Source organism: Antechinus flavipes, chromosome 2 (assembly GCF_016432865.1).
Source record: "Antechinus flavipes isolate AdamAnt ecotype Samford, QLD, Australia chromosome 2, AdamAnt_v2, whole genome shotgun sequence".
Classification (NCBI taxonomy): Eukaryota; Metazoa; Chordata; class Mammalia; order Dasyuromorphia; family Dasyuridae; genus Antechinus; species Antechinus flavipes.
In genome coordinates this window covers 397113267-397138855 of record NC_067399.1, presented here as the reverse complement: position 1 = coordinate 397138855, position 25589 = coordinate 397113267, and the positions used below count along the sequence as shown (strand labels likewise).

The 25589-nt window shown below is 38.0% G+C and overlaps 1 protein-coding gene across 6 annotated transcripts in view; it reads left to right on the top strand.

The window, feature by feature from the left end:
* Positions 1-25589, top strand: part of PPP2R2B (protein phosphatase 2 regulatory subunit Bbeta) — a 476855-nt gene that overhangs the window by 181339 nt on the left and 269927 nt on the right. The window contains exon 1 of one of the 6 annotated variants that reach the window (XM_051978674.1): positions 9903-10166. The exons of the other annotated variants lie outside the window; for them this stretch is intronic. Within the exon in view, the coding sequence (XP_051834634.1) occupies positions 10097-10166 (70 nt within the window). The 5' untranslated portion in view covers positions 9903-10096. Of the gene's footprint in view, positions 1-9902; positions 10167-25589 lie in introns of those variants that run through there. 6 annotated transcript variants of the gene reach the window in all.

Below are 25589 nucleotides of genomic sequence, written 5' to 3'. Positions count from 1 at the left end.
TTATCTTCCACTTGCCCAAATCTACGTTTTAAGGGAGAATTTTATTCAATAAGTCATTGTACACCCTTTTCCATTTGGCCAATTCTATTTTTTAAGAAATTATTTTCTTCAGTGAACTTTTTTATATCTTTTTTCCACTTGACCAATTATGCTTTTCAGTGCGTCCTTTCCTTTACTGGATTTTTGTGTCTCTTACCATTTGGCTTATTCTATTTTTTAGGATGTCATTTTCTTCAGTATTTTTTGTGCCTCCTTTACTAAGCTATTGACTCCTTTTCCACAATTTTCTTGTTTCACTTTCATTTATCTTTCCAATTTTTCCTCTACCTCTCTTACTTTATTTTTAAAATCCTTTTTAAGCTCTTCTATGGCTTGAGTCAAATTCATTTTTCGATTCATTCATTGAGTTTTTAGATGTAGAAGTTCTGACTTATTGTCTTCTTCGGAGTTTGTAATTTGATTTTTCCTGTCACTGATGTAACTTTCTATAATAAGGATCTTTTTCTGCTGTTTGCTCATTCTTCCAGTGTGTTTCTTCTGGAGCGGAGGTGGCATTCTCCCAAACGTCTGGTATTTTGTCAGAGTTGTTTTCAGAGATCGTTTTGGAGACCTGTAACTTTTCAGTGATTCCAAAGTAGTTTGATCTAGGGAGAAATGTGTTACTACTCTCCTGGCCTGTAATCTAGTCTGTAAGCAACTACAAATACTTTTTTCCTGCCTTGAGCTGTGATCAGTGTTTTAGTTCCCTGCAACTGCAAGTTTTGGTCTGCCAGTGCTCTTCTTCATCCAATTATGGGCAATGCAATAGAGTCTTGTCCCCAGAGCTAGCAAAGGGACCTCTGTTTTTTTATTTCTGACCAACTGGCTTGACCCCTTTACTGTTTATGAGCTGAGAGGTCTAAAACTGCCACTAGTCACTGATTCAATCACCTCCAAGACCTACTACTGGTTTGCTGGGGCATAGTCTGAGCTGAACTGTGCTCAACCCCAACCCTAGCACAACAGACCTTTTCTACTAATCTTCTAAATTGTCTTGGCCTGAAAAAATTGTTTTACCCCCTATCCTTTTGTGGGTTTTGCCACTTTAGGATTTGTATTAAAGCATTATTTAAAGCTTTTGGAGGCGTTTGAGGGAGAACTCAGGCAAGTCATAGCTTTTTCTCCTGTCCCTTGGTTCCCCCTTCTCCGCCCCTCCTTATGTTTCTAATCTGGGTATTAAATCTTACAAGTTTTTGTACCTAATGAATCATATTTTCAATGACACAACTGGGCAAGGAATAGGAGAGTTGTGACAAGTGAGGATCATAATTCGTTTTGGTAGTATATATAGCTTAAACACAAAAGTGCCATTTCATAAATGTATTAAGTGGAGAACTGCTTAAAGGGATTTCATGACCAGACTAGGAGAAAGTGAAACCAGACATTTTCTAAGGACTCCTAGCCTTGTTATTTTACCCAGGTGAAGGCATGTCTCAATCAATAAATCACAGAGAATTCTACCCAAGTTTAAATAGACCTTCAAACTAGAATCCCCTTTAAATAACTGAGCAATTTGGCCACAAATCAGGGGTCATAATAAATTCATTTTTAAATCTTTCAAATGGAGTCACTTGAAAAATTAGAATGAGTGTGATATTCTTCAAATTCCCTGAGACTTCCTGGTTGGAGAGGGAAGTAAGGAGATACCTGATCTCCATACCCATACTGGGTATCTTCACTCCATGTCCCACTTTGGTTGGAGAGTCCAAAGAATTTCTTTCATTGCCTATGTTTATCCCTAGATAATCTGAAGGCAATGTTTGTACAAGGAACCAAGGACAGAATTAAGGGACACAGATTCACCATGCTTAAGGAAAACTTCCTGAGAATCTTACAATGAGAGAAGTGCATTTTCAGCAATCAGTAGCCATGAGTTATCCCTTTGCCATGTGGCTTTCTAAGCTTCAGCCTACTCTTCCCTGAAATGAAGTACATGTGGGAGAATACATAACAGACTTTTGGAGGGATGTTTTGTAACAACTATTCTTACTATACTATGTTAGCAAATATTCCCTTTCTAAATTGATTCTCAATTGGTGATTTGGAAAAGAAGCTCAAACTTATGTGAGCTCAAGATGATAGCATTAAAGAATCACCTCTAACCTTTTCAGGGTTACTCCTTAGAACCCAGAGGGGCAGATGTGGCCATACCCTGGAGACCTGACTCATCAATGGGATTGGATGTTGGGATAAAGATCCTTAGAACTGGCATGGGCTATCCTGAGGAAGATTTCATGGTGGACATGGGAATTCTGGTAATATTGGAAATATGGGAAAGAGAAGTATTCCTTGAACATAAAACAAGTTAGGAGGTGGGAATGCATCTACTGGGAAAGAAGTGGTACTAATTGCAGGGATAATGAAGGGTGGTTGTCCCAAATGCTGCTGTACAAAAAAAAATTAAGAATGAAGTATGGTATAGGAATTTCTCCCAAGTTATGGGTATCAGGACTTGGCATATATGGATTGCCTATATTAAACTTTTCCTTTGGCTTTAAGAAGTCCCTAAAAAGTATTCCCATTACCAGTACAAATCACAACTCATCTATAAATTCTCATTCTATATAATCCCTTCTGATGTTCTTCTATAAATCCTCTCTAAAGCATACATTGTATGCCTTCCTATAATCCATTTCATGAATACCATTTACAACACTCATATCATCCAGAGCTTATGTGGAATTTTTCTTGTAGCTGTTCAGTCATTTCATTCATGCCTGACTCTTCATGACCCCATTCAGGATTTTCTTGGCAAAGATACTGGAGTGGTCCTTTCCCACTCATTTTCACAAGTGAGGAAAGTAAGGAAAGTGGGATTAAGTGGCTTGGCCAGAGTCACACAGCTAGAAAGTGTCTGAGGCCACATTTGAATTCAAGGTCTTCCTAACTCGAGGTCCAGAATTCTATCTACTATTCCACCTCACTGTCCTCTAAGAAGACTACCTTATATACAAAACTTAAGATTACCTCACTTTTGATACATGACCAGAGTCTTGACCTTTCTGGACATTTGTTTTAGCATGATATAGGGGCTAGAGTGCTGATATGAAGTCAGGAACACCTGAATTTTAATCTTGCCTCAGATATTTACCTCTAATATGATTCTGGGCTAATCAATTAATCTGGTCTCAGTTGTCTTACCCAAAAGATAAGTTGCCATCCAGTTGTTTTTTCTTTTAAAAATTTTTAATAATTGCTTTTTATTTTTAAACTACATTCAAAGATAGTTTTCAACATTCACCCGTGCAAACCCTTGTGTTGCATTTTTTCTCCTCCCCCTTTTCCCTCACCCGGTATCCTTTAGACAGCAAGTAATCTAATGTAGGTTAAACATATGCAATTCTTCTTTACATATTTCCACATTTATCATGCTGCACAAGAAAAATCAGATCAAAAAGAAAAAAATGAGAAAGGAAAAAATAGCAAGCAAAGAACAAAAAAGATAAAAATACTACGTTGTGATCCACATTCAGTTCCCAAAGTCCTCTTTCTGGATGCAGGTGACTTTCCATCACAAATCTATTAGAATTGCCATCTAGTTTTAAATCTGTAAGCCTCTGAATTTTTATCATCATTTTTATGCCACTTCAAAAATATAAATCATTTTGGTAACAATGTCAACCAGATAATCTGTGAAACTTATGGCAGACATGGAGCTTAAATGTGGGTAATTTTTATGTTGCCTGTTTTGAAGATTGTTTGTTCTTAGTAAATAATTCATTCCATGTTGCATTTTGTGGAATATAGAAATTAGAATGAGAATCATATATCTAAGTAGTCTCTCAAGAGGTCATCTGATTCATAGATCAAAGCTAGAAGCCATTGAACCCTCTCATTTTATATATTAAAAAACTTAGCCATATGGAAGTTAAATTAGGTTACACAGGTAGTATCTACAATAGAATGAGAAGCTATTCCACCTCATTCCCAATCTATTACACCATGATACTTCTTTTTTATAGGTAATACTGTGCTTAAAAATGAAATTCTACTCATTTTCTTTAACTATGTCTGAGTCTAAATATCTAACTATTTTTGAATACACTTACCTACACTATATTGCCTCCCTCACATATCTTCATGTTTGCTAGGTAAACTATATCTATCATTTTCTCTGCTTCCACCAATCTAAAAACATTGTTAATAATAAAAATTAAGCCATTCTGGTGTCCTATTCTCAATGAAATTGTACTGATCCTTTATGATTATTTTCTAGAAGTTCAGTAAACATCCCTCTAATAACTTCTAAATTTTTTGCTAAGAATTGAAGTCAAACTTATTGGAATTTAGCTAAAAATTCTTTGTTCCTTTTTTGAAAATCCGGAAAAAATTTTTCCTTTCCTAGTACTCTGGCACCTCTCCCATTTTCCACAATTATTCCAAAATCACTGCCAAAGGCTCAGCAATCATTTTGAGTTGTTCTTTCAATAACTTGAGGATTAGAACCCCTCAAGCTCAATTTTGCTCTTACTATATCCCTATTTATCTTGGGTTTCAACTCTCTTGCCTTAATTTCAGAGGTATGCTGGAGCGATCTTGATTGTTACATTTTCATTATAAATGTTTATATCTTGGAAATTGATAAAAACTACAAATCAGGATTGATTTGCTTTATTGATTATCTGAATTTAAGAAAATGATGTTAATAGTGCTAATTAAACTTAAAAGGATTGTGTCTTTTTAAACATTTGCCAGCATACAACTACTTAATTCCTTCACTACTCCATTTTGAGGTCACTAATGTGAGTGTAACCCTACAATTCTGCAGGTCACATCCTGACTACATCTTCTTATCCTCCGTGACTCTAGTCCCAAGTCGTCCCAGAAAATCTCCACCAGGAATCAGACACTGGGGTAGAACCTTTCTCCTAGACCTCTTGGCATTATATGGATAACAAAGAACTACAAAAAATATTATTCCTCATTCTCATAATATTACAGGTCCATCTCCTTTTTTTGATCACACATGTCTTTGTTAATCTTTATTACTTCTTCTGGTGTGCAAATTTTCATTGGTCATGCCCACCAGACTATTTCTATCACCATGCCACTCTCCACTGCTGATTATATGTACAGTTTCAATTCCTCAGACTCTCATCTCTTATTTCTTTAGATTAACTTGCTACAGCAATAGGAGAATACCAATCTTTTAAATATGGATGCTTGTTTCAGGGAGAAACTTGGGATCATTAAAAGCATTGTGCCATTTTAAAGAAATGCAATCCAGTCTGTCCTTTTTTTCCATTCAGCTCTAGACCCAAGATAGCTTTACTGAAAAATGAGCTCTGGGACTGTCCATTCAACTGCATATCATTGTTTGGACAACTGGAAGACTTTATCCATCTGACTTTTTTTTTTGTGGATAAAGCCAATCTCATTAAGTGATTATGGATTTTATTTAGGAAGCTCTATGAGACAGGAAGAGCACTGGGGCTTAACCAAGTATACACAGAAGAGTTTTGTGCTGGAGGTGACAAATTTTTATGGTGTTAAGGGATGCATTCATAAAATATCTGAAAGAATGATACCAAATACTTTAGAAATATTTTTGTTACTATTTTCAAAAATGATAATACAATGCTAATAGTTATCAGTCCACATGTCTACTTTTTCATCTCTGCAAAATTTTTATGAGAATAATCTAATAATAATATTAATGATAACTGGCATTTTTAGCACTTTTAAGGTTTGTAAAATACTTTACATCCTCATTTCATCCTCATAAAAATTCTGTAAGGTAGGATTAACTTACTGTTTTCATGTCACAGATAAGGTACCAGAGACATAAAAAGATTAATTGGTTTTCTCAGTGTCACAAAACTATAGGTGTCTTAGGTGAAACTCAAATCCAAGTCTTTTCCAGCTTAAAGTCCAGATATAGAAGTATCAAAGACATCTTTGATTATAGCATATGTGAGAAAGGAACCTGCTTTTGCTTCCATCTTAACGTATATATGTGTGCGTGTTCATGTATGTGCAGCTACATTGGTCTCTTTAGATAATTCTTCCCTTTTCCTTATTAAGAACTATTTCTTTTCTTGTCTTTAGAATTTCATCCTTAAGAACTTCCCATTCTTGGGCTGATTTTCTCTGTGGAATTTAATTGATGGAATTTTTCTAAACATTGAAATCTTTGGGTCCCTAATAAAGGATGAATATCATTCTATAAACTAGATTCTTTATCTTTTATCAGAGATTCTTGGTAACTTCTGTACTTGTAACACTACTTCTAGAAAGTAACTCCTCTATGTGAGTAATAATCTGATCCAAAATATTCATTTCTGTCCCTACTCCCATCTTCTGGACAGTTTCTTTGCCAGAATAGATATCTTCTTTACCTGTATCCATGGCCATCCAATTCAATATTAGAATGTAAGACTTTGGCAAGCAGGGACTCTTTTGTTTTTGTTGTTTTAAATATCCTCATGGCTTATCCTAGTATTTGGCACATAGTAAACAGGAAGGGCTTAATAAATGTTCTTTCATTCATTCCCCAAATTGATTCCTTTACATTTTAGAGAACAAAATTATCAATTAAAGCAAATTACTAGCTGCTCTCCATCTGACAGAGTTACAGCAGATATCTAGACAATTGAAACCTCCATCATTACATGACGTTATTCCAGGCTCATGATCTGTTTCACAAACTATTCATCTATTTCCTTTCCCTGTGTGAGTGGTTTGTAATGTATTCTAGAGATAGTATTTTTTTTCTCCTGTGTCCTTTTATCTTCACCAAAATGCTTTTTCATTATGCATTCTGCTTCAGTTTCTAGATTTTTTTCCCACATGACTATATCTCCTAAATATATCCATTTTCCCTTTTAAGTTAGGTATAAGCTTCCAGAACTTTTGTTCAGTCATACTCTGGTCTTATCAAATTTCAGTGCTACCCGTGAGGTCAATTTTAACTACTTGTGCAAGGATCTTGCATGTTTCCCATACTTTGTATGTTTGTATAGGACCCTTTCTTTTTAATTGCTGGTTTGTTATTTTTGTTCCCAATGAATGTCCATGAGTTTTATTCTCCTTTCTAGGGTGTAGCTGCTCTCCTTGGTTTCCAATTTGTTGACTATATATGTGAGGTTAAGTGACTTCTGCAGGGTCACACAATTAACAAAAACTCAGCAAGGTTTTCACACTCAGCCTAAAGTCTAAATCCAATGCTTTCCCAGTAAATAGACTACACTGCCAAGACAACTTTAATATTCCGAGTGGCCTAAGTCATTTCTTTGTGCAGCATATCTTTGAATAAATAGTTAGTCTTGGAGTCCAAAAGACCTGAGTTTAAATGTGACCTCAAATACTTACTAGCTGTATGACCCCTTTTTGTCATAGTTTTCTCATATAAAATGACCTGGTGAAGGAAATTGCAAACCATTCCAGTATTTTTTTACTAAGAATACCCCAAATGAGGTCACAAAGAGTTGGGCACAGCTGAACAACAAGAACAAATTAAAGAAAAGACATAGTTCTGTATTAGTAAGGGAAGTCCCATACCAAGCACATGGATGAAATCACAGACCTAGTAAAACAAACAAAGTAAAAAACCAGACATTTCATAAATGGATTTTTAAGTAGCATTCCAATCATCTGGAGTTTTCCATCACATGCAGATAAAACAAAATCACAGGGAAGCTGATCTTTCCCTTCCTAAGTCATTTGAGGGCACATTTCCAAACTCTTCTTCCAAAGAAGACACTGAGTTTTTCACATACCACGCTAGATTTCAGCTTGAGGCTATGTACATGTTTTTTCTTTTTTTTTTTTTTTTCTGGGGGAATCAAAATGCATAAGTTCCCATCTGTTAGGAATATTTATTCTTCATTAAAATCTAGTAGCAATTCCCAACGTCAGTTTAGAACTTGTTTTCCCCATTTTTTCGAACTTCAAATACTTTCTAAATTGTGTTAGCTGATGCATTGTATGTATGTAATTAACTGACAGGTCTCCCAGGGCTCATTTAGCTAAACTTGTGGAGCTTAACTGAGCAAGACATTTGCTGATGTCTCTCCCTGTGGTGACACCCACTGAAATGAATACCTGAAACAGAAAGAGACAAGTGAAACTGTTTTCCCCCACATTGTTTTCAGATGATATTTATTCCTTATATCTGGGCAAAACTATATGATGGAGGTAATTATCACAGTTTGTTTCAAATGCATGGTTGATTTGCAAAAGGAAAATAGAGAAAATGCCATAAATGTTTTCTTCCCAATCAAAGAAAGCAGTCTGAAGGGTCTAAGAAAGACATCAGGAATAGCAGGCTGTCTTTTTAATTGAGCCGCTCAGAATCCCCACTGGATTGCAATGCATCTCACTGGGTGTACAACTTCCGTACACTTCAAAGGGCGTTCCCTGCCTAGAGGAAATTCAAATGATTCTTGGAAGGCTGTATGTATAAAGGCCAAGCAAGTAAAAAGCTGAAACAATTTTCCAGGTTAGAGAAAATTCCAGGGACTGGGTATACTGACGTTTTCTCCTCAGATTCACAGTTCAATGTGCAATATTTCATATGCTCCAGAAGACTCAGAGACTGTGCCTTTCTGCACTTGGGGGTATGATTCCTTTGGAATTATATATTCTATGCCTCTGATAGGAAGGCAGGTAACACACTTGCTAATCCTCTCCAAGCCCTGACCACAGTTCTAAGGCTTTCCTTGACTAGGTGGGCTACCATTCTCTCCTTCCTTACCTTCCCCTCCTCCCCCAGACAAATTTAGGGAAAAAAGCCTCGACTGCACCAATGGTGCACCAGAAATAGGCTGCAAAGAAGAACCAGGATGTAGGCTCCCCACCGATCTTCTCTTTTCTTTCTCTTTCCCCCTCTTCCTAATCTCACTCTCCAAAGTCTCGAGTCCTGGAGGTTGGAGCCTTTCATATGGCCCCTAGGGAATCCTGCGATACAGGGGTGTGTTCCCTCAGACATGCATCAAATCTGTACCCTCGGTTGCCTAGACTCAGAGGGAGCTTTTGGGGAGAGAACAGTGTTGGCAAAGCCCGCTGCTGCTCTGGGTAACCTGGTGAGCCGGGCGCTGCCGCTTTGCCAGGTGTTGGCGGTGTGCGGGAACGCGTGTAGCCTTGCTCAGCTCCACTGCAGCAGGAAGGAGCTGCCATCACCACTGCGGAAGAGTTGCCCGGGGCTGCTGACGCGGTTGGACAGAGGCAAGCTGTAGGGGTGGAGCCTGGGCTCTTAATGCACCAGCCTTCAGTACAGCGCCCCGGCAGCCGCCTCCTGCAGCAGCGGAGGAGACAGTAGCTGCTCCAGCAGAAAGCAGAGGAGGTGGAGGCAGCAGCAGCAGCAGCAGCAGCAGCAGCAGCAGCAGCAGCAGCAGCAGCAGCAGCAGCTGTGAGCGCACGCGTGTGGGTGTGAGTGTGTGCACCCGCCCGCCCGCCAGTCCGGCCGCAGTGGCCAGCCCGGTTCCCAGCCCCCAGCTGGTTTCTCTAACACCGCCCAGTGAGAGCCATCCACCCGTAGCAGAGATCTAGACCCTCTCTCTGCGTGGCGTGGCGTGGCGTGGCGTGTCGAGGCAAGCTTCCGTCCTCCCAGTCCACCTCTCCACCGGAGGGAGTCCCGATCCAGAAAGACACCATTTTGTCCCTGGACGCTTTCCGAAGGTGGAGTGCACTGTCTTTGGAGTGGCTGCCTGCGAGGGGGGACCTGTTGGGCATCTGTCTCCCCAGCGCGGGAGCTCCTGCTTACTCTGAGCATCTCCTTCCTGGGCTGGACCAAACCCTGCTGGGCTCAGCACATCCTTCTTGCACTGGGACCGTAGTGGCTGTTGCAGCATCTCTGGCAATTGAATTCCTAGGAAGTGGTAGCGGTACTAGCCGCAGCAGCACTGGAAAACCACGGGTGTAGGAGGTGACATCTCGATTTTTTCTCTCCTCCGCTTCCCTTGCTTCTCCCCCTGATCTTCCTCCTGCTCTCAGGGAAGGACTATGCTGTGCTCCATGCTGCGATCCTGTCCCCCTCTCCTCTGAGGCTGGTGGCGGGGAGAGATCATGGATACTTGTCTGCTGGCTTTTAGTTTCCACACAAGTAACCCTGCTGTCAATGGAGGAGGACATTGATACCCGCAAAATCAACAACAGTTTCCTGCGCGATCACAGCTATGCGACCGAAGGTAATGCCACCCGCTGCATTTCACCCCCGGGGGCCTCCGCCAAGAGGAACTTGAGGGGTACAGACATTCTAGAAAGCAGAGTTGGTGGTGCAGAGAAGAGGAGGGTATGGAGCATCGTGGGAGGAGAGCTCATTGCCCAGCAGCTCGGGGTTGGGTTGGAGAAGGGAGTGTGGGAGACAGTGGGCTCCGCCTGCAGAGTCCCCTGCTATGTCAGCGATGTTAATGCTGCTTTGGCCATCCAGGGCCTGCCTGGGGAGCTCCGGTTTGGAGCAGCAGGTGGACCCGGAGTGCTCCTGAGTTAAAGGCCCAAAGAAAGGGGGCTGGATCTCGAGGGGTCATTTCCCAGCTCAAAAATAACCCCAGGGAACCAAGTTGCCACCCCACTTAAGGTGACTAGGCTTTGGAGGTTGAACTGAGGAGGTGTGGGGAGGTAAGAAGCTCTGAAAGGCAGCAGAATGATGGTGCATGCCTTAGCGATTCTGTGGAGGGCAGGGTTTCATTTCCTGCCCATTTATCTCTCAGACCGGTGGATACCTAGGTTGGCAATCAGTCACGCAAAGGCCCTTGGCAAACAAGGGCTGTGGAAAGAATAGAGTGTGTGGGGCATGGGGGACATAGATGTAGGTAGTAAGTCCTAGCCGTTTGACACGTGGGGCAAGGAAGACAATCAGCTGGCCTTAAAAATTATGAATATGAATTCTGCAGCGGCAGTTTCTGCTGAATCAACAACCAGCAGGAAGGAAGTGTGCTCAGCAGCCCAGCTTTGCCAGGAGGAGAAATTGTCTTTGCTTCCTCACTCAGCTTGCTCTTGGATTAACCTAAATCCTTAAGCAGGCAGGCAGAGTCAGCAGGTGGATTTTCAGTATTCTTTGGTGTGTGGAGGTTTTCTTAAATACCCAAACTTTTCCATTGCTGTTTTTCATTTTCATTCCCATGTCCTATAAAACCTAGGGGTGCTGAATATAAATAACTAGGGAGCAGAAGCCACCATCATCTTTCCTTTTCTCATTGCTGCATGCCTCACCTCAAACATTCAGCATTCTAAAATACAGATTGACTGGGACTCAGTAAACCTCAAATCTGATCCTTGCTAAGGTAGAGAGAATACTAAACTTGGAGTCAGGAGACATGGGTTCTTGGGATAGCTTTGTCACTTAGTAGCCACGTGATTTTAAGTAAGCCACTTAGTCTCTGTGGCCTTTTCCCCCCTTATCATCTGTAAAATGAAGAAATTGGACAAAACACATACACACAGACATAGAGACAGAGACAAAGGGAGACAGAGAGAGATACACAGAGAGAGAGAGACATACAGAGACAGAGACACAAAGACAGAGAGACACACACAGAGACATACACATACAGACACACACACACACACACACACAAACACAAAGAGACAGACAGACAGAGAGATCTATAAAATTTAAAGACTCCTGATAAGAAGGTAAAAAAAGATATTTTTTAAAGATTTGAGTAAGATAAAATAAAGTGGGAAGGACAAAAAGAGAAGTTGGTTCTGAAAATATCAATACAAATTTTAATCTGTCAGTGGGCTCAATGTTTTTCCTTTTTTTTTTTTTTAAAGAAAATCTTCCATGTTGATAGTCTAGTTTAATGGAAAGAGCTAGAAAGATTGGGTTCAAGATGGCTCTACCACTTACTGATTGCAAGGGTCTCTAGAACTCTCTTACTTAGTTTTCTCATCTATAAAAATGGAGATAATAATGTTAGAGTTCTTTTTCTGAGGATTTATAAATATAATATAGTACAAAAATTGTTACAATATTACAATATTAAGATCATCTGATTTCTGTTCTGTAGGAGCCTAAAGCAGAAAATAACATTATGTCTACAGGGTAAAATAATATTTCGAAAGCTTCTTTCTATAAAAAGTACTATGGAGTTTCTTTTTACACTGGGTAGTAGATCATTATCTCTCAACTACAGGGCTTTTGTCATTAATTTAGGTTTAGGCTTAGTTTGTTTAGCACTATTTGGTTATGTTCTAATAGTAAAAAAAGTATCTCTATGTCTGGAAGTTTACTCATTGATATTTATGATTATAAAGCAGCAAACATTAAATAGTATTTCCTTTTATTCTGCCGCTCATCACTTACCCCACAAGTTGCAACCTCTAATAATGAGTAAGGTAGTAGTAGAAACTTTCCTACATGGCATGAAATTTTGAACACTTTGCAAAAAGTAGGTATGCATTAAATATTTGTTGAATGAATGAATGATCCAAAAAATGATTTTTCTTATTGCTTCCCAATCCCAGAATATTTATATGCCTTTATGATTTTCTTTTATTGAAACATTTTCAATCCTGAAGCAACAGTTTCAGATTCCTATAGCAGCTACAGGAGGAGGAAATTGTTTGCATCTTTTTTTTTCTTTTTCAATGGAATAACTTTGTAACAAAGAATTACAATACTATTTGTAATAGTGTTTTTAAAAATTATTTTGGAACCTCTCTCTCCCTCCCTTCCTTTTCTCTTCATTTCTATTCCTCCCTTTTCACTCTCCCTCCTCTCTCACTCTCTCTTCTTCCCTCCTCCTTTCCTTCCCTCTCTTCTTTCCTTCTTTCCTCCCTTCCTCTCTTCTTTCCTCCCTCCCTTCTTCTTCCTTCTTCCTTCCTTCCCTCTCTTCCTTCCTCTCTCCCTCCCTGTCTTTTCCTCCCTCCCTCCCTCTCTCTCCCTTCCTGTCTTTTCCTTTCTCTCCCTCCCTCCCCCACTTTTCTCTCTGTGTGTCTATTGGACTTCTGTTGTTGTTGCTGCTGCTACTGTTGTTGTTGTGTTGTTGTTGTTGTTGTTGATGATGATGATGATGATGATGTGTGTGTGTTTGTGTGTATGTGTGTATGTATACACACCTGTGATTTTACTATATGGGTAACTCTAGATGAGAGCTAAGTATCAGAGGCCAAAACTCCAGGTTCCAAGTTTTCTTGATTTTGAGGCCTGTTCTCTCACTATTAGGACATGCTGTCCTCCCTTTTCTGTTCCCTTCCCTCCTCATATACTCTTTTCTATTGAAGGTACCACCATCCTTCACTCACCCAGGTCTGCAACTTCAGAGTCATTCTTAATTCTTGTCTCCTCTTCTCTCCTCTCCATCAGTTATCTTTATCCACCACCACATCTTCTCTCCCAGGTGACTCATATGGTTAGACCCACTTGCCTACAACTCTGAGAGTAAACTATCAGGTTCTCAATACCATTTACCTGGACCATTGCAATTGTCTTTTGTTTCCCAGCTTCCAATTTATTCCCTTTCCACACAGCTGCTAAATGATCTTTTGGCACAAGTTTCAATAAATCCCCGTTGTCTTTAGGATGAAGTGCAAAATCTTCTCTTGACATAATCTTGCCAGGCTTAGTTCACATGCTCCACCCCACATTTCACACAGTGTTCCAGCCATACAGACTTCCTTATTGTTCCCTAACCTTGGCATACTATCTTGCCTTCTGTTCTTTGAATAAGCAGTTCTCCAAGCCTGGAATGCACTCCCTCTTCATCTCTGACCCAGAGAATCCTTAGCTTCTTTCAAAACTCAATTAAAATGCCACCTTGTCTGATCTGTTGGCTCTTACTATTTTGTTCCTCCTTAAATTATCTTTTACTTGCCTCTCTCTGGAAGTGTTACATTGCCCTGATGGAAAACTGGAAATTCTTGAGGACAGGTATTGGGCTTTTGTTGTTGCTGCTGCTGATGTTTGTTTGGTGTTTGAAACCTCAGTACTAGTGCTTTGCACTTTTGCTATTGTGTCCATCTTTCCGTTACCCTATTTGAGATTTTTTTTGGGGGGGCAACGATACTAGCATTTGCCATTTCCTTCTCCAGTTCATTTTACAGTTGAGGAACTGAGACAGAGTTGTGACTTGTCTAGGATCACATAGCTAGTAAGTATCTGAAGCTGGATTTGAACTGAGGTCCTCCTGACCTTAGAAACAGATCTTCTATCTACTGCACGAATTAAGTATCCCAGATGCTGTTTAACAAATATTTGTTGGATTGGATCTATATTGACTTCATAACTGATGCTACCTTGCAATGAGACATACAAGAAAAAAGTGATGAAAGATAAAATGGAATTCAGATTTTTTAAAAAAGCATAATGACCTTAAAATAGAATACTTTATATTATTTTCCCATTGGCCCACCATAGTGAATTTTTTAGTTTAACACAGCCAGTGAGAGGAGGAATAATCACTTCTCTTTAGTTATTAAATGGGTAGATCTGTTTGCTCCAAGTCTGGCTTTCCATCTCATTGTGCTCTCCTTGGGGCTTCCTTCATTGTTTTCTTCTCTCCTCAATTGCTCAGATCTCTGATAATTTTTAGAAATTCTCATTTGCTGTTACCTCTGGCCTGGATGATCCCTAAGGTTCTTCCAAATTCTGAGAACCTATGAAGCTCTGCCCTCAGCTCTGATCATTCCACACTGCAGTATTCTATTTAAAGCCAAAAGGCTTCTGCTGGGTAGTTAGTGTGAAGGACTGTAAGCTCAATTTGCATCCTAAGTGGTAGCTGCCGGCAAATTCTTTCTGTGGAGAGCTGGGAAATTGCTACAAGCCAGTTTTACCTAAGGTGCTGGAGTTTTTCTTTTTGGTTGTTGAGTGTTTTTTTTTTTTTTTAAAGCCTGCTGAGATGAATTTCTAATGTGTGTGCTTATTAAAGGAATTTTATATCTTGGTATCCTATTTTTAGATTTGTTTGAGCATTGGTATATTCCTTTTTTTTTTTTTGGTAAGACAATTGGGGCTGAAGGACTTGCCCAGGGTCACACAGCTAGTAAGTGTGACTGATTGAGGTTGGATTTGGTCCTCCTGACTTTAGGGCTGGTACTCTATCTACTATGCCATTCAGCCTCCCAGAGCATTAGTATATTTCTAATGAATCCTTTTCTTCCCTTCCCTAAATATTCCTGATTATTTTTGCTTCCTTCACCTACCTGTATTTCAGAGGAGAGAACAATTTATATTCCTTCCCCGCCCCTTCTTCTTTCTTTTATTATTTGGACTGGACCTATGTTTTTGTTGTTGTTTGTTTGTTTTTATTTCTTTGGTGTGGAAAGTCTCTTCCCCTAAAGCAGATCAAGACCTTTTCAACAATGTGTGCTCTTAGGGAAATGCCTGAAGCTTTTGATGTTTTTCAGTAGTTTCAGTCCTTTCTGACTCCTTGGGAGTCCATTTGGGAGTTTCTTGGCAAAAATACTAGAGTGGTTGGACATTTCCTTCTCTAGCTTATTTTATATATAAAGAAACAGAGGCAAACTGGTTAAATGACTTACCCAAGGTTACTTAAAGTGTTTGAATGTTTGAAGCTGGATTCTGACTCCAGGTTTGCCACTCCATCCACTTTAGCACCTAACTGCTCCTTGCCTGAGACAATGAGAGATGAAATGACTTGTTCATAGTCAGGCTGATAGATGTCTGAAGTGGGCTATAGCCCCAGGTTTTCTCTAGAAAGTTACTTCTCTATTCTTTATATCAAGCCTCCTCTATTACTTCCTTATCCATTTACTATTCTTGTTTCATTCATATTGTTATCATTGTATATAATCCATGTTTTTAATCTGTATTTGAATTCTCTTTGGTGATAATTTCTGAAGTGACTACTTCCCTCTACTCCAAGTAAATCTCCTAAGAGAGAGGAGCTATGTGAAAAGGTATTAGACTGACCACATAAGACTATAACTTCAGGCAGATTTCTTGGGCTGCCATTAGAACTGAGAAAACACCAACTCTTGGTTTTCCATGATAGGTCAATAGGTCTTTTCTGATTTACATTCCTACCCACTTCCTATCCTCTACCTCATCTCAGGTAGAGATCTCAGAAAATGGTTCCTAAATCTGCTTCTTTAGTGTAGAAACCTGAGTAGCCACTTCCATCTGTATATATTACCACACATTACCATTAACAGACTGAATTCCTCAGCATTCAGTATATGCTTCCAGAATATACTGCCTTTTGGGGTGGGGTGTAGTTAAAAGCAGGAGAGAAGGATGCATTTTCACTGTTTTCCAAATATTTCATTGATTGGCAGGGGGCAGATAGTAAGTGTTGGATTAAATAGTTTCTTCCAGTTCTAAAATAGCTGTCAGTAAGGAGCTAAGAAGTATGAACTTATGATGAAGAGGAAAGAGAGAGATGGATAACATAGGAAGTCCATGAAATTTTGCTTTTGAAATGAGGGTTCTGGGAAGGTTTAAATAAAAGGAGGCAGTAGTATCACAGGAAGAAAGGGATTCTTTGTTGCTCCATAAGTTGTTTTGATATTTGTATGCAAATGTCAGATCAGAAGAGCATTTCAAATGCATATAGATGAATATTTGATCTCCTCTGTGCTCAGGAATAGAAGGTGGGAAGAAGAACTGCCTGATGCTATTGTAAATGACCTTTTTGGAGCTGGGAAATGTTTTGCTCCTAAATGTAATGACCAGAGTGCATTGAAAATCACTAGTATGAAATCATTAGTATCCTCCTAGTCCCTAGTAGTATTCCCAAGCCCTTTTAATAGTGCTGATCAGAAATGTACCAATGAATCTGGGGGTGAATAACATTAAGACAGGCCTGTCAAAATATTTCTAATGCTGAATGAAATTGCTTGCCTAATGACTTAGTTTCTTGGACTTTGGCATTTGAAGAGCATATGGACTTCCAGTTGAGTATTGAGTTAGTTTTATAGAATCCCAGTAGTGAGGAAGAACAACAGAGAAGCCCAGGGGGGAAATGAAGGTTGTTTTGTTCCTAGTTCACATTTTGATGACTACAAAGAGTGAATGAAGGACTGATGGAAGGTCCAACCTAGTCGTCATTATTTTCCCATTCCAACCTTCCATAAAATTTGAATACTCAGTCCAAAGCTATTTTTCTCTCCTATATACTTCTTGGATCCCCAACAACTTTTATCCAAGGTAAAAAGTCCTTAGCTATTTTTCTCCTGCAAATTTAACACACCTTGGGTTCTGGTAAGGTCATTGGAACCTAGGACTGGGGGAAGGCTGATGTACATATAAAGCCAGACTCTTCCTTTTAACCTCTTGGCAGCAATAACAATTGCTATTGTATATTGTATATTGAAGAGAAGAAAGAGAATATCCACATCTGTCGAATACTCTATTTTCAATGTTCCTCACCTTCTAAGTTCCCATGCTCAATGATTGCTTTAGGGAATGGGGAAAAAGTTCTTATTATACTTGCTATGTGAACAGAAATGTGGTTAAATTCATAAGGAGTCACAGAATTGCCTGTTGCATATAAATATGCTTGAACCCCAGCAAAGTTTTATGCCAAGCGAGACCACTTTCCCTCTCAAAAGGGTAGGATTCACCTTATTTAGCTTTTCCCCCTCAAGTGAAAATTCTCCTCTTTCTTTTTCAGGCCCCCAGGGTCTTAGAGCCTCAAAAACTGAAAGAACCTTAGAGGTTATTACATTCCTTTCCATAAACGAAGAAGGCAGCAAGGTAGCATTGTGACTAGAGCACTAGGCTTGGTCAGTCTTACTGACTCAACTTGATCAGTCTTACTGAGTTCAAACCCAGCCTCAGAAACAGTGTGTGATGCTGAGCAAATTACTTAATCTTGTTTGCCTCAGTTTCTTCCTCTGTAAAATAAACTGGAGAAAGAAATGGCTAACTATTCCAATATCTTTGCCAAAGGGGGTGGGGGTGGGGGGGACGGATCTCAAAGAGAGTGAGAAATGACTGAAAAAACACACCATCCATAAGGGAAGAAGAATTTGTGTTGACTTCTGCCACAGCTGAGGTTAGTTGAGAGAAGGTAGTCCAAGAGTGGTTTCTGCATTAATTTAATGTGGTAAGATTTCTCTTCAGAAAATGGCTTCATGGGAATAGAGAAGGTATTGGGGGTTATTTGGAGTTTCTGAGATTGCATGCCATGTGGTAAAAGGTCTTTAACATCTTTTGTCTGCTAGATATTACAAATAAGAGACAGGTTGGTACCAAGAATCAAGGAGAATGAAAGAGATATATGAGAAGAAGAAGAATAAAAAGGCTAGAGAAATCTCTATCCAAGAGATCCAGTAAACAATTGAGGTACCAAGTCAGCTAATGAGAATTTTATGTGCAGTTATGATGTCTGTGGGGGCTTTATTATATCCTGAATTTAGCTCTATACCAGGGAGTTGGCTAGATTCCCAATAGAAAAGAATCATCATTTATGTTGTAGTGAATCTTAATTAGTATGTGTAAATCTGGAGTGGTCTGACCTTCTCTTCATGAGGATAGTTGAAGGCTTACTTCTGGGATCCTCAACTGATAAGGACAGAGATCATAGTTTAACTTCTCAGTCTTATGTTTTTTCTGGTATCTAAGATAGTGCTTTGTACAAAGTAATCACTTTATAAATGACTTCTGAGTGCATTGATAAATGAAAGAAAATGGGAATATGATGGGGAAAGGGGGATTGATTTCATTTAGAACATATATGGTCCCTGATGGATTGAAAGACTGAATTATCTTCCTTAAGACATCTATTATTATTTTGGTGGGACTTTGAAGACAATAGCAAGACAAAATAACCCTAAATAAACCACTTTAAGTTTTAAGGCTATGCAGAATGGCCCCAATGCAGAAGACTTGCTAGTTTCCACTATATTCAGTTACTTTTACTCTCTCCTGATTTCTATCCTTGCTTTTTTCCTCTTAAAAACTGGGACCAATTCTGAGTTTCTATGGACCTTCCAATACTTTTGAAGATTTTGATCATGGGAGTAAAAGCTTTTGAGGCTCCTCATAAGTATTATGATATGAAGAAGGGTGGTAAGGTTTGGTGAAAGGAGACAATTGAATGTATGGTCATAAAGATTTGAGTACCTTTGACACAAGCTTTAGGATTGTGGGAAAGTGATGATAACTCTAAGTTATTAATACCTAAAGAAACTATTTTAGAAAACATAGCAAAAGTCAAATAAGATAATATGTGTGATATCAGTATATGAATATCAGCTTTTATCATTTTATTATTACTGGGATGGAAATATTCATGAGTTAAATTAATATTGTTTGATTCCACTGTGATGTGCATAGATACTTTATGTTCCAAGAATCTGAAATTGAAGAACCTTTCCAAGGGGAATGAGAAGATATTTATATCAATAATAATATAACTCACATTTATGTTTCATTTTAAAGTTTTTTTCTGGCACTTTATATTTATTTGTTCTTATGAGCTTCATAACAACCCTGTAAAATAGGTATTACAGATAAGGAAACTGAAGTGGGATTCAAACCTGTCTTCCGGACTCCAAGTCCAATGTTCTAGCATTACACATTGCTTATTTCACAAAAATTAACCTGATGAACATTTGGCTAAAAATAGAATGACTCTCTATTTAAAAAAAAAATAGTGTTGTTTTTGTTGTGATGGATTCTGACTGATCTAAATGGGGTGGTGATGGGAGTTTAGACATTTGAATTTCTAGTTTAATGGCACTGACATATAGTATTGGAAACTATGGGAGTAAATGAGGTGTAGCTATTCATCCCAACCTCTCAAAAACATTTACTTCTCTTTAGTTTCTGGTCAAGTGCTAAACAATCCCTGTAAAGCCTTCTCTAATAACCTCAACAGAACTTTTCACTCTGTGTCTGTCTCTGTCTTCCTTCCTCCCTCTGTCTTCTTTTTTCTTTCCTGTTTCCCCTTCTTCTCCTTCACATTTTCCAGTAATAGTTCATCTTGATCTCACCTTTGCCTACCTCTTTTCTTATGTTTATTTGCATGTATTTCATTTTCTTTCTTTTAGAATGCAAACTGTTTGAGGGTAAGGGCTATATCATTTTTCAGCCTTGTATTCCCATCAGCTAGGTTGTCTTGCTCATGATAGAAGGCTCATGAATATTTGTTGAAGATAGAAAAGAAGGAATAGGTTGCCAACGCTTTCTGCATCTGGCCTTGGCTTAGCTCTGCAACCAGACTGTCTGGGGCAGTCCAGGACACTGAGAGGAGACATTGGTGAAGTTGTTGGCAGGAGCTGCCTTGCTGCAGGGACTAAAGGGAATCTCCTGAGTTGGAGAGAATCAGAGATGCAGGCAAAGGTGGGACAAATAGCCATCTGGTGAGCAGTGAGTATTTTACTTGTACTGCTGGGCTGAAGAGGAAATCCTAGCTACCTACTACAGATTGAGCTCTCTACTACTGGCTCTGAATCGATATCTTAGAATTTCTCCCCTACCACAATGAATTCTGCTTTATTAATTGTCACTGAGGACTCAACATGACCCCATCCCCCAAACCCAATACATACAGCAGTCACTCAGGACCAATTGTTAATCCATTAAAATCCCAGAAAGAAGAACTAATCAATGAATTAATTTATTGATTTCTAGATGTAAGATATTTTGTTAGGTTCTTTAATAGAATCAGGGAGGTATGACCCATGGTCTCTGATTTTTAACAAACTTATAATCTGTGCAGGAAGACAGAACACATAAATCCATTAGAAGATAATAATACAAAGCAAGATATGATAAGTAAGACACAATAATGTAGTGAATAGAGATCTAGATTCCCTGTCAGGATGGCCTGTGTTCAAATCCTGCTACTAACACATAGGGACAATATTATCCTGAGTGAGTGATTTAATTTTTCATTCCACTAGATCAGAGTTCTATACTAATGAAAACCACAGGTCTGGAGCACCACATTCTTCCTAAAAATTAAAGTTCTGAATGTATCAAATAAATGGTACCAGCAGGAATTCAGAGGAAATGGTAATGGCTGATAATTTAGAGTACTTTAAGGTTTATCAAATGCTTTATATTGTACTCTGTAAACTAAGTACTACACTTTTTTCTTCTTGACTTCTTACAGATGATTAACTGAGGATCAGAGAACTTGAGTGAGATTTTTATGTTGATTCATTTACCCAAATTTTGCTGCCTCTAAATTATCCTCAAAAACATATAAATGCTTGCAATTTATTAGAAAGTAAAATTCTACTGGTTTGAAAGAGTTAATGCTACTTTCCCAAATAACCAATTTATAGTCCAAAAGATTCTGTCTCATTTAATTACAATAATGCATATGAAACTATAGGGGATGAGCTAAGTCAACTATTCTGGGGAAGTTGACTGCTCACCCACTTGAGGTAAATTAACATTTCTGGGCCACCAACTTCCATGTGTTTATTTACAAATGGTGTCCTGGGACCATTGGATAATCAATTCATTTAACATGGGCAAGCAATTTGAATCTGAAAAACAAATTACTTATCCATGTACTTATTGGGAAGTGCCAACTCAAAAGTGGTCTTGGATCTTCCCTTAGTTCTGTTTTGAAGGGCATAGGAACATGGGGACAAAGGCATCAAAATAGAAAGTAGTGGGGGGGTTTCATATATTTTTAATGTCTTTAGCCCATATAATTCTTGTGAGCTAAATCTACACATCCTTAAATTTATAGAGAATGAAACATACTAATGAAATCAGACAATTTCTGTGCAAGAGAAAAGAGAAAAAGACCCTCAATTCAGCATTGTTCATTTATGGACAATCATTCTCTATTGAATTGAATCCAACAAGCTTTTATTAAGCTCTTACTATATGCTGAACACTGAGTTAAATCTTTATTGTTGTTTCTCCTTCTTCCCCAACTTTCTTCCTCTATCTCCCCTGCCTCCAAAAAACCCACCCCCAAACAGCTAGTAATATAATTGAATAAAAAATGAAAGTGGCAAATCTTTCGATCTTACCATGGAATCTGCACATACTTTCAAAGGCATGAGTTATTTCCCATGCTAACTCAAAGTTCTAGGGACCATTTGAATTACATGATCCTTTGGAAATTAATATTGAAATCAACTCTATGATCCATTTCAAAGAGGCAACTTGGCCATAGTGGAGAGAAAGCTGGCTTCCGAGTGAGAAAGACCTAGTTTCAAGTTTCATCTTTCATGTATACTGGCTATGTGATCCTAGGCAACTCTTTAAGGTTAATTTGCAGTGTGGATGCTAATGTACATTGGCAAAGAGGGTTTCCAAGCTGAAAATTCCTTATACTAATGAAAACCATGAGTCTGGTCATATTTGTGCATTTACAATTAACCCCCAGCCTTCACAATATATATAAGTACATACATATAACATATATATACATTTACATATTATATATGTACCTGTTTTTTGTCTAAGGTTACTGAAAGAGTAAAAGCAATGATTAAAAAATGTCACATTTCTAGTGAATTACTCATGTGTAGCAAAGCATATCTACATGGTAGGATCAAGAACCCTTTAAGTTCTGAACAGTTTAAGGGACAGCTTTTTGTTTTTAATCAAGTGTCCTATTTTTAAGGAAGGCCTGTTTCTTCTACAAACTTTGTGGCCTTAAAGGCTCTCAAATCAAAAAACATATCTTAAAGATCATGCTGCTCTTCTGACAGTATCTCAAAGCTGTAAAATTTAGAGGGGCAAAAATAGCCTGAAACTGCTTGTTGATGGTCCCGAGATTTCTGTCTGCCAAGATGCCCATCCCATCCTTAAGCCTTCTCAGCACAATTTGAGATGGAAATTTTCTGATCAGAATTTTTCCTGCAAGCCTGAGTCTTGGATTGAAGCCCATTGCTTAAGGGCTGGATTTTTTTCTCTAGTTGCCTGGCAAGCAAGGCGGCCTTTGAGTCACTTGTGTTATGTTGCATCCAGGGCTGATGACTTTGATCTCGACTCTAGAGTGTTCTGCAAAAAAACAAATAAATGTGGTTTTTTTCCCCTGATATTGAGAGAACCTCTAAAAAAAGATCAATCTAGCCACTGCAATTGTGCAATTTGTGTATGTGTTAAGTTTTTTGCTGGGTTTATAAACAGAAAGCTTTCTTATTTATTCAATCGCCTCTCTTATTATTCTCTATATCAGAAATTTATAACTTTTTTTTAAAAAATCATGTATTCCATTGACAGTCTGGTGAAGCTCATGGGTCCCTTCTCAAAGTAATTTTTTAATGTACAAGATATGTAGAGTTACAAAAAAAAAAAAAAACCAATACACACACATGTTTTTATATGCACACATATTTAAAATAAGATAATAGACCCTAAGTCGAGAATTCCTACTCTATACAAGCTTTCATTCCAGTCAGCTAATCATTCATTTAACCACTGTTTGCCTCAGTTTTCTCAACTGTAAAATAGACATGCTAATATAATACCTGTATGTTGTATGAATCAAATGAGATAATATATGTAAAAGTGTTAAGCACAGTGCTTGACACATAGTAGGTGCTTAATAAATGTTTATTCCTTCCTCCTCTTATTCAACAAGTTATTAGGCTGCTTCTATGTGTTAGGAATTGTGCTAAGTGATAGAGAATAGAAACAACAGTGAAACAGTCCCTTCTATTATGGAGCTTCAATTCTCTAAGGAAGATCCCAGGTACTAAAATCCCATGGCTAAGTATATGCAAAATCCTTGTGGGTTGGGGAGAGAGGGGAGGAACTAGTAACTCACAAGGGTAGAATTAGAATCAGGGAAAGTCTTTTCTCCCAAATAAAATTGACTCCTTCCTCTTCTTCTTCATTTGTCCATATCCTTCAGGACTCATTTCCCATAGAATGCTCAAGTCTTTCCCCAGAATTCCTTATTGTCTTCACTTCAAAAATGGACAGGTCTTTATTGTTTCGGGTCATTCATTATCACTTGATGGTAAAGTAGCAAAATCCCAGAGATTAGGGATTTTCCTTAGTATTTCTCCTCTAGGCATCTAACAAACAGTGTTTAGACAGAGATGGGTGCTTAATTCTTAGTAAAAAATTTGGTTTAGGAACTATGTTTGAGAGAGGATTCTGGGAAGATAGTGGAGTAGATTGATAAATTTCAAGCTCCCTCTGATTTCCCCCACAAATAGAAGAAATTTGTACCTCAGAGCAAAAATAGACTGGTGAAAAACCAAAAAGACTTGGGAAAATTGATCAAAAAGAGAACCTTGACCCAATAATGCAGGAAATAATCCTAGAAAATTGCCTGGAGTGATAGTACATGAGGGGAAAATAGAAATAGAAAAAATTCACTAATCACTACCTCAAAGAGATCCTATGTGGAAAACACATAGGGATATTATTGCCAAATTTCAAAAACCCAAGAAAAAAAGAGAAAATTTTGCAAGAAACAAGAAAAAAAAAACAATTCAAATATGTCGGAGCTACAATTAGAATTGTACAAAACTTATCAGCATCTATAATAAAAGACTGCAGGTCTTGGAATCATATTTTTACTGACAACCAAAAGAACTAGACCTGAGGCTAAAAATATCATATCCAGCCAAATTATCTATAATTTTCAGTGAGAAAAAATGGACATTCAATGAACTTAGAGATTTTCAGGACTTTCTATCAACCCAACCCAAACTTAACAGAAAATTTAACATATAAAAGTGAATAACAAAGAGCAATTTTAAGGAACTCAACACGGACAAACTATTTAAACATGGACAAATTCTTTGGGGTTTTTTCTACATGGGAAATGTATACTTTATGTGTAAGATTTATATAAACAATAGAAGAAGCTCAAAAGAAAGATTGGCAGAGTAAAGGTACAAATAGTAATCATGTTGTACAAATATTTTAGAGGAAAAATAGACATAGAGGTATTAGAAGGAGAAAGGTTCATAGTTCTGAAAACCTACTCATATTGGAAATGAGTTCAACAGGCAACACTATATCTATACCATGAAGGGTATAGCACCCTCCAAAATCTATAAAGAAATAAGGGGGGATGAATAGATGGATAGGAAACAAATGGTGAGGGAAGAAGACAAGCGAAGGATCTCTGGGTAGGGAGCAGTTAAGTAATAGTAAACCAAGTTATGGAGCAGAATTTAATGAGAATCACCAGGGAAGAGATGTGTATATGTGGAGTACATATATATGTGTATGTGTGTATATATCTATATCTATATCTATCTATCTATCTATCTATATATATACATAAATATATCTTTTCTTAATTATAGTTTGCTTGGGGGTGTTAGGAGGATGAAAGTTAGATATGTGTGTGTGTGAGTGTATGTGTGTGTATGTATGTGTGTATATATATCTACATATCCTTTCTTAACTATAGCTTGCTGAGGTGGGAGAGTGGAATGAAAGGGAAGAAAAATAAAATAAGGTGCACAGCAGAGAACAAAAGAACAGTTTACAAGGAAGTAAAGAAAAGACAGACACTTGAAAATAATTTCTTCTAATGTGTATATATATATATATATATAATGTGTATATATATATATATATATATATATATATATACATACATACATACACACACACACTTTCTTAAATTGGTATTTGTTGTTATATATTTTGAATCCTCCTTGATGTGTTGCTGGGCACCTGATAATATTCTCTTTTGTTTTGTTTCATTTTTTTATTGCTTTTCTGTTTTTCTTTTTGCTTTTTCTATTTATTAAAA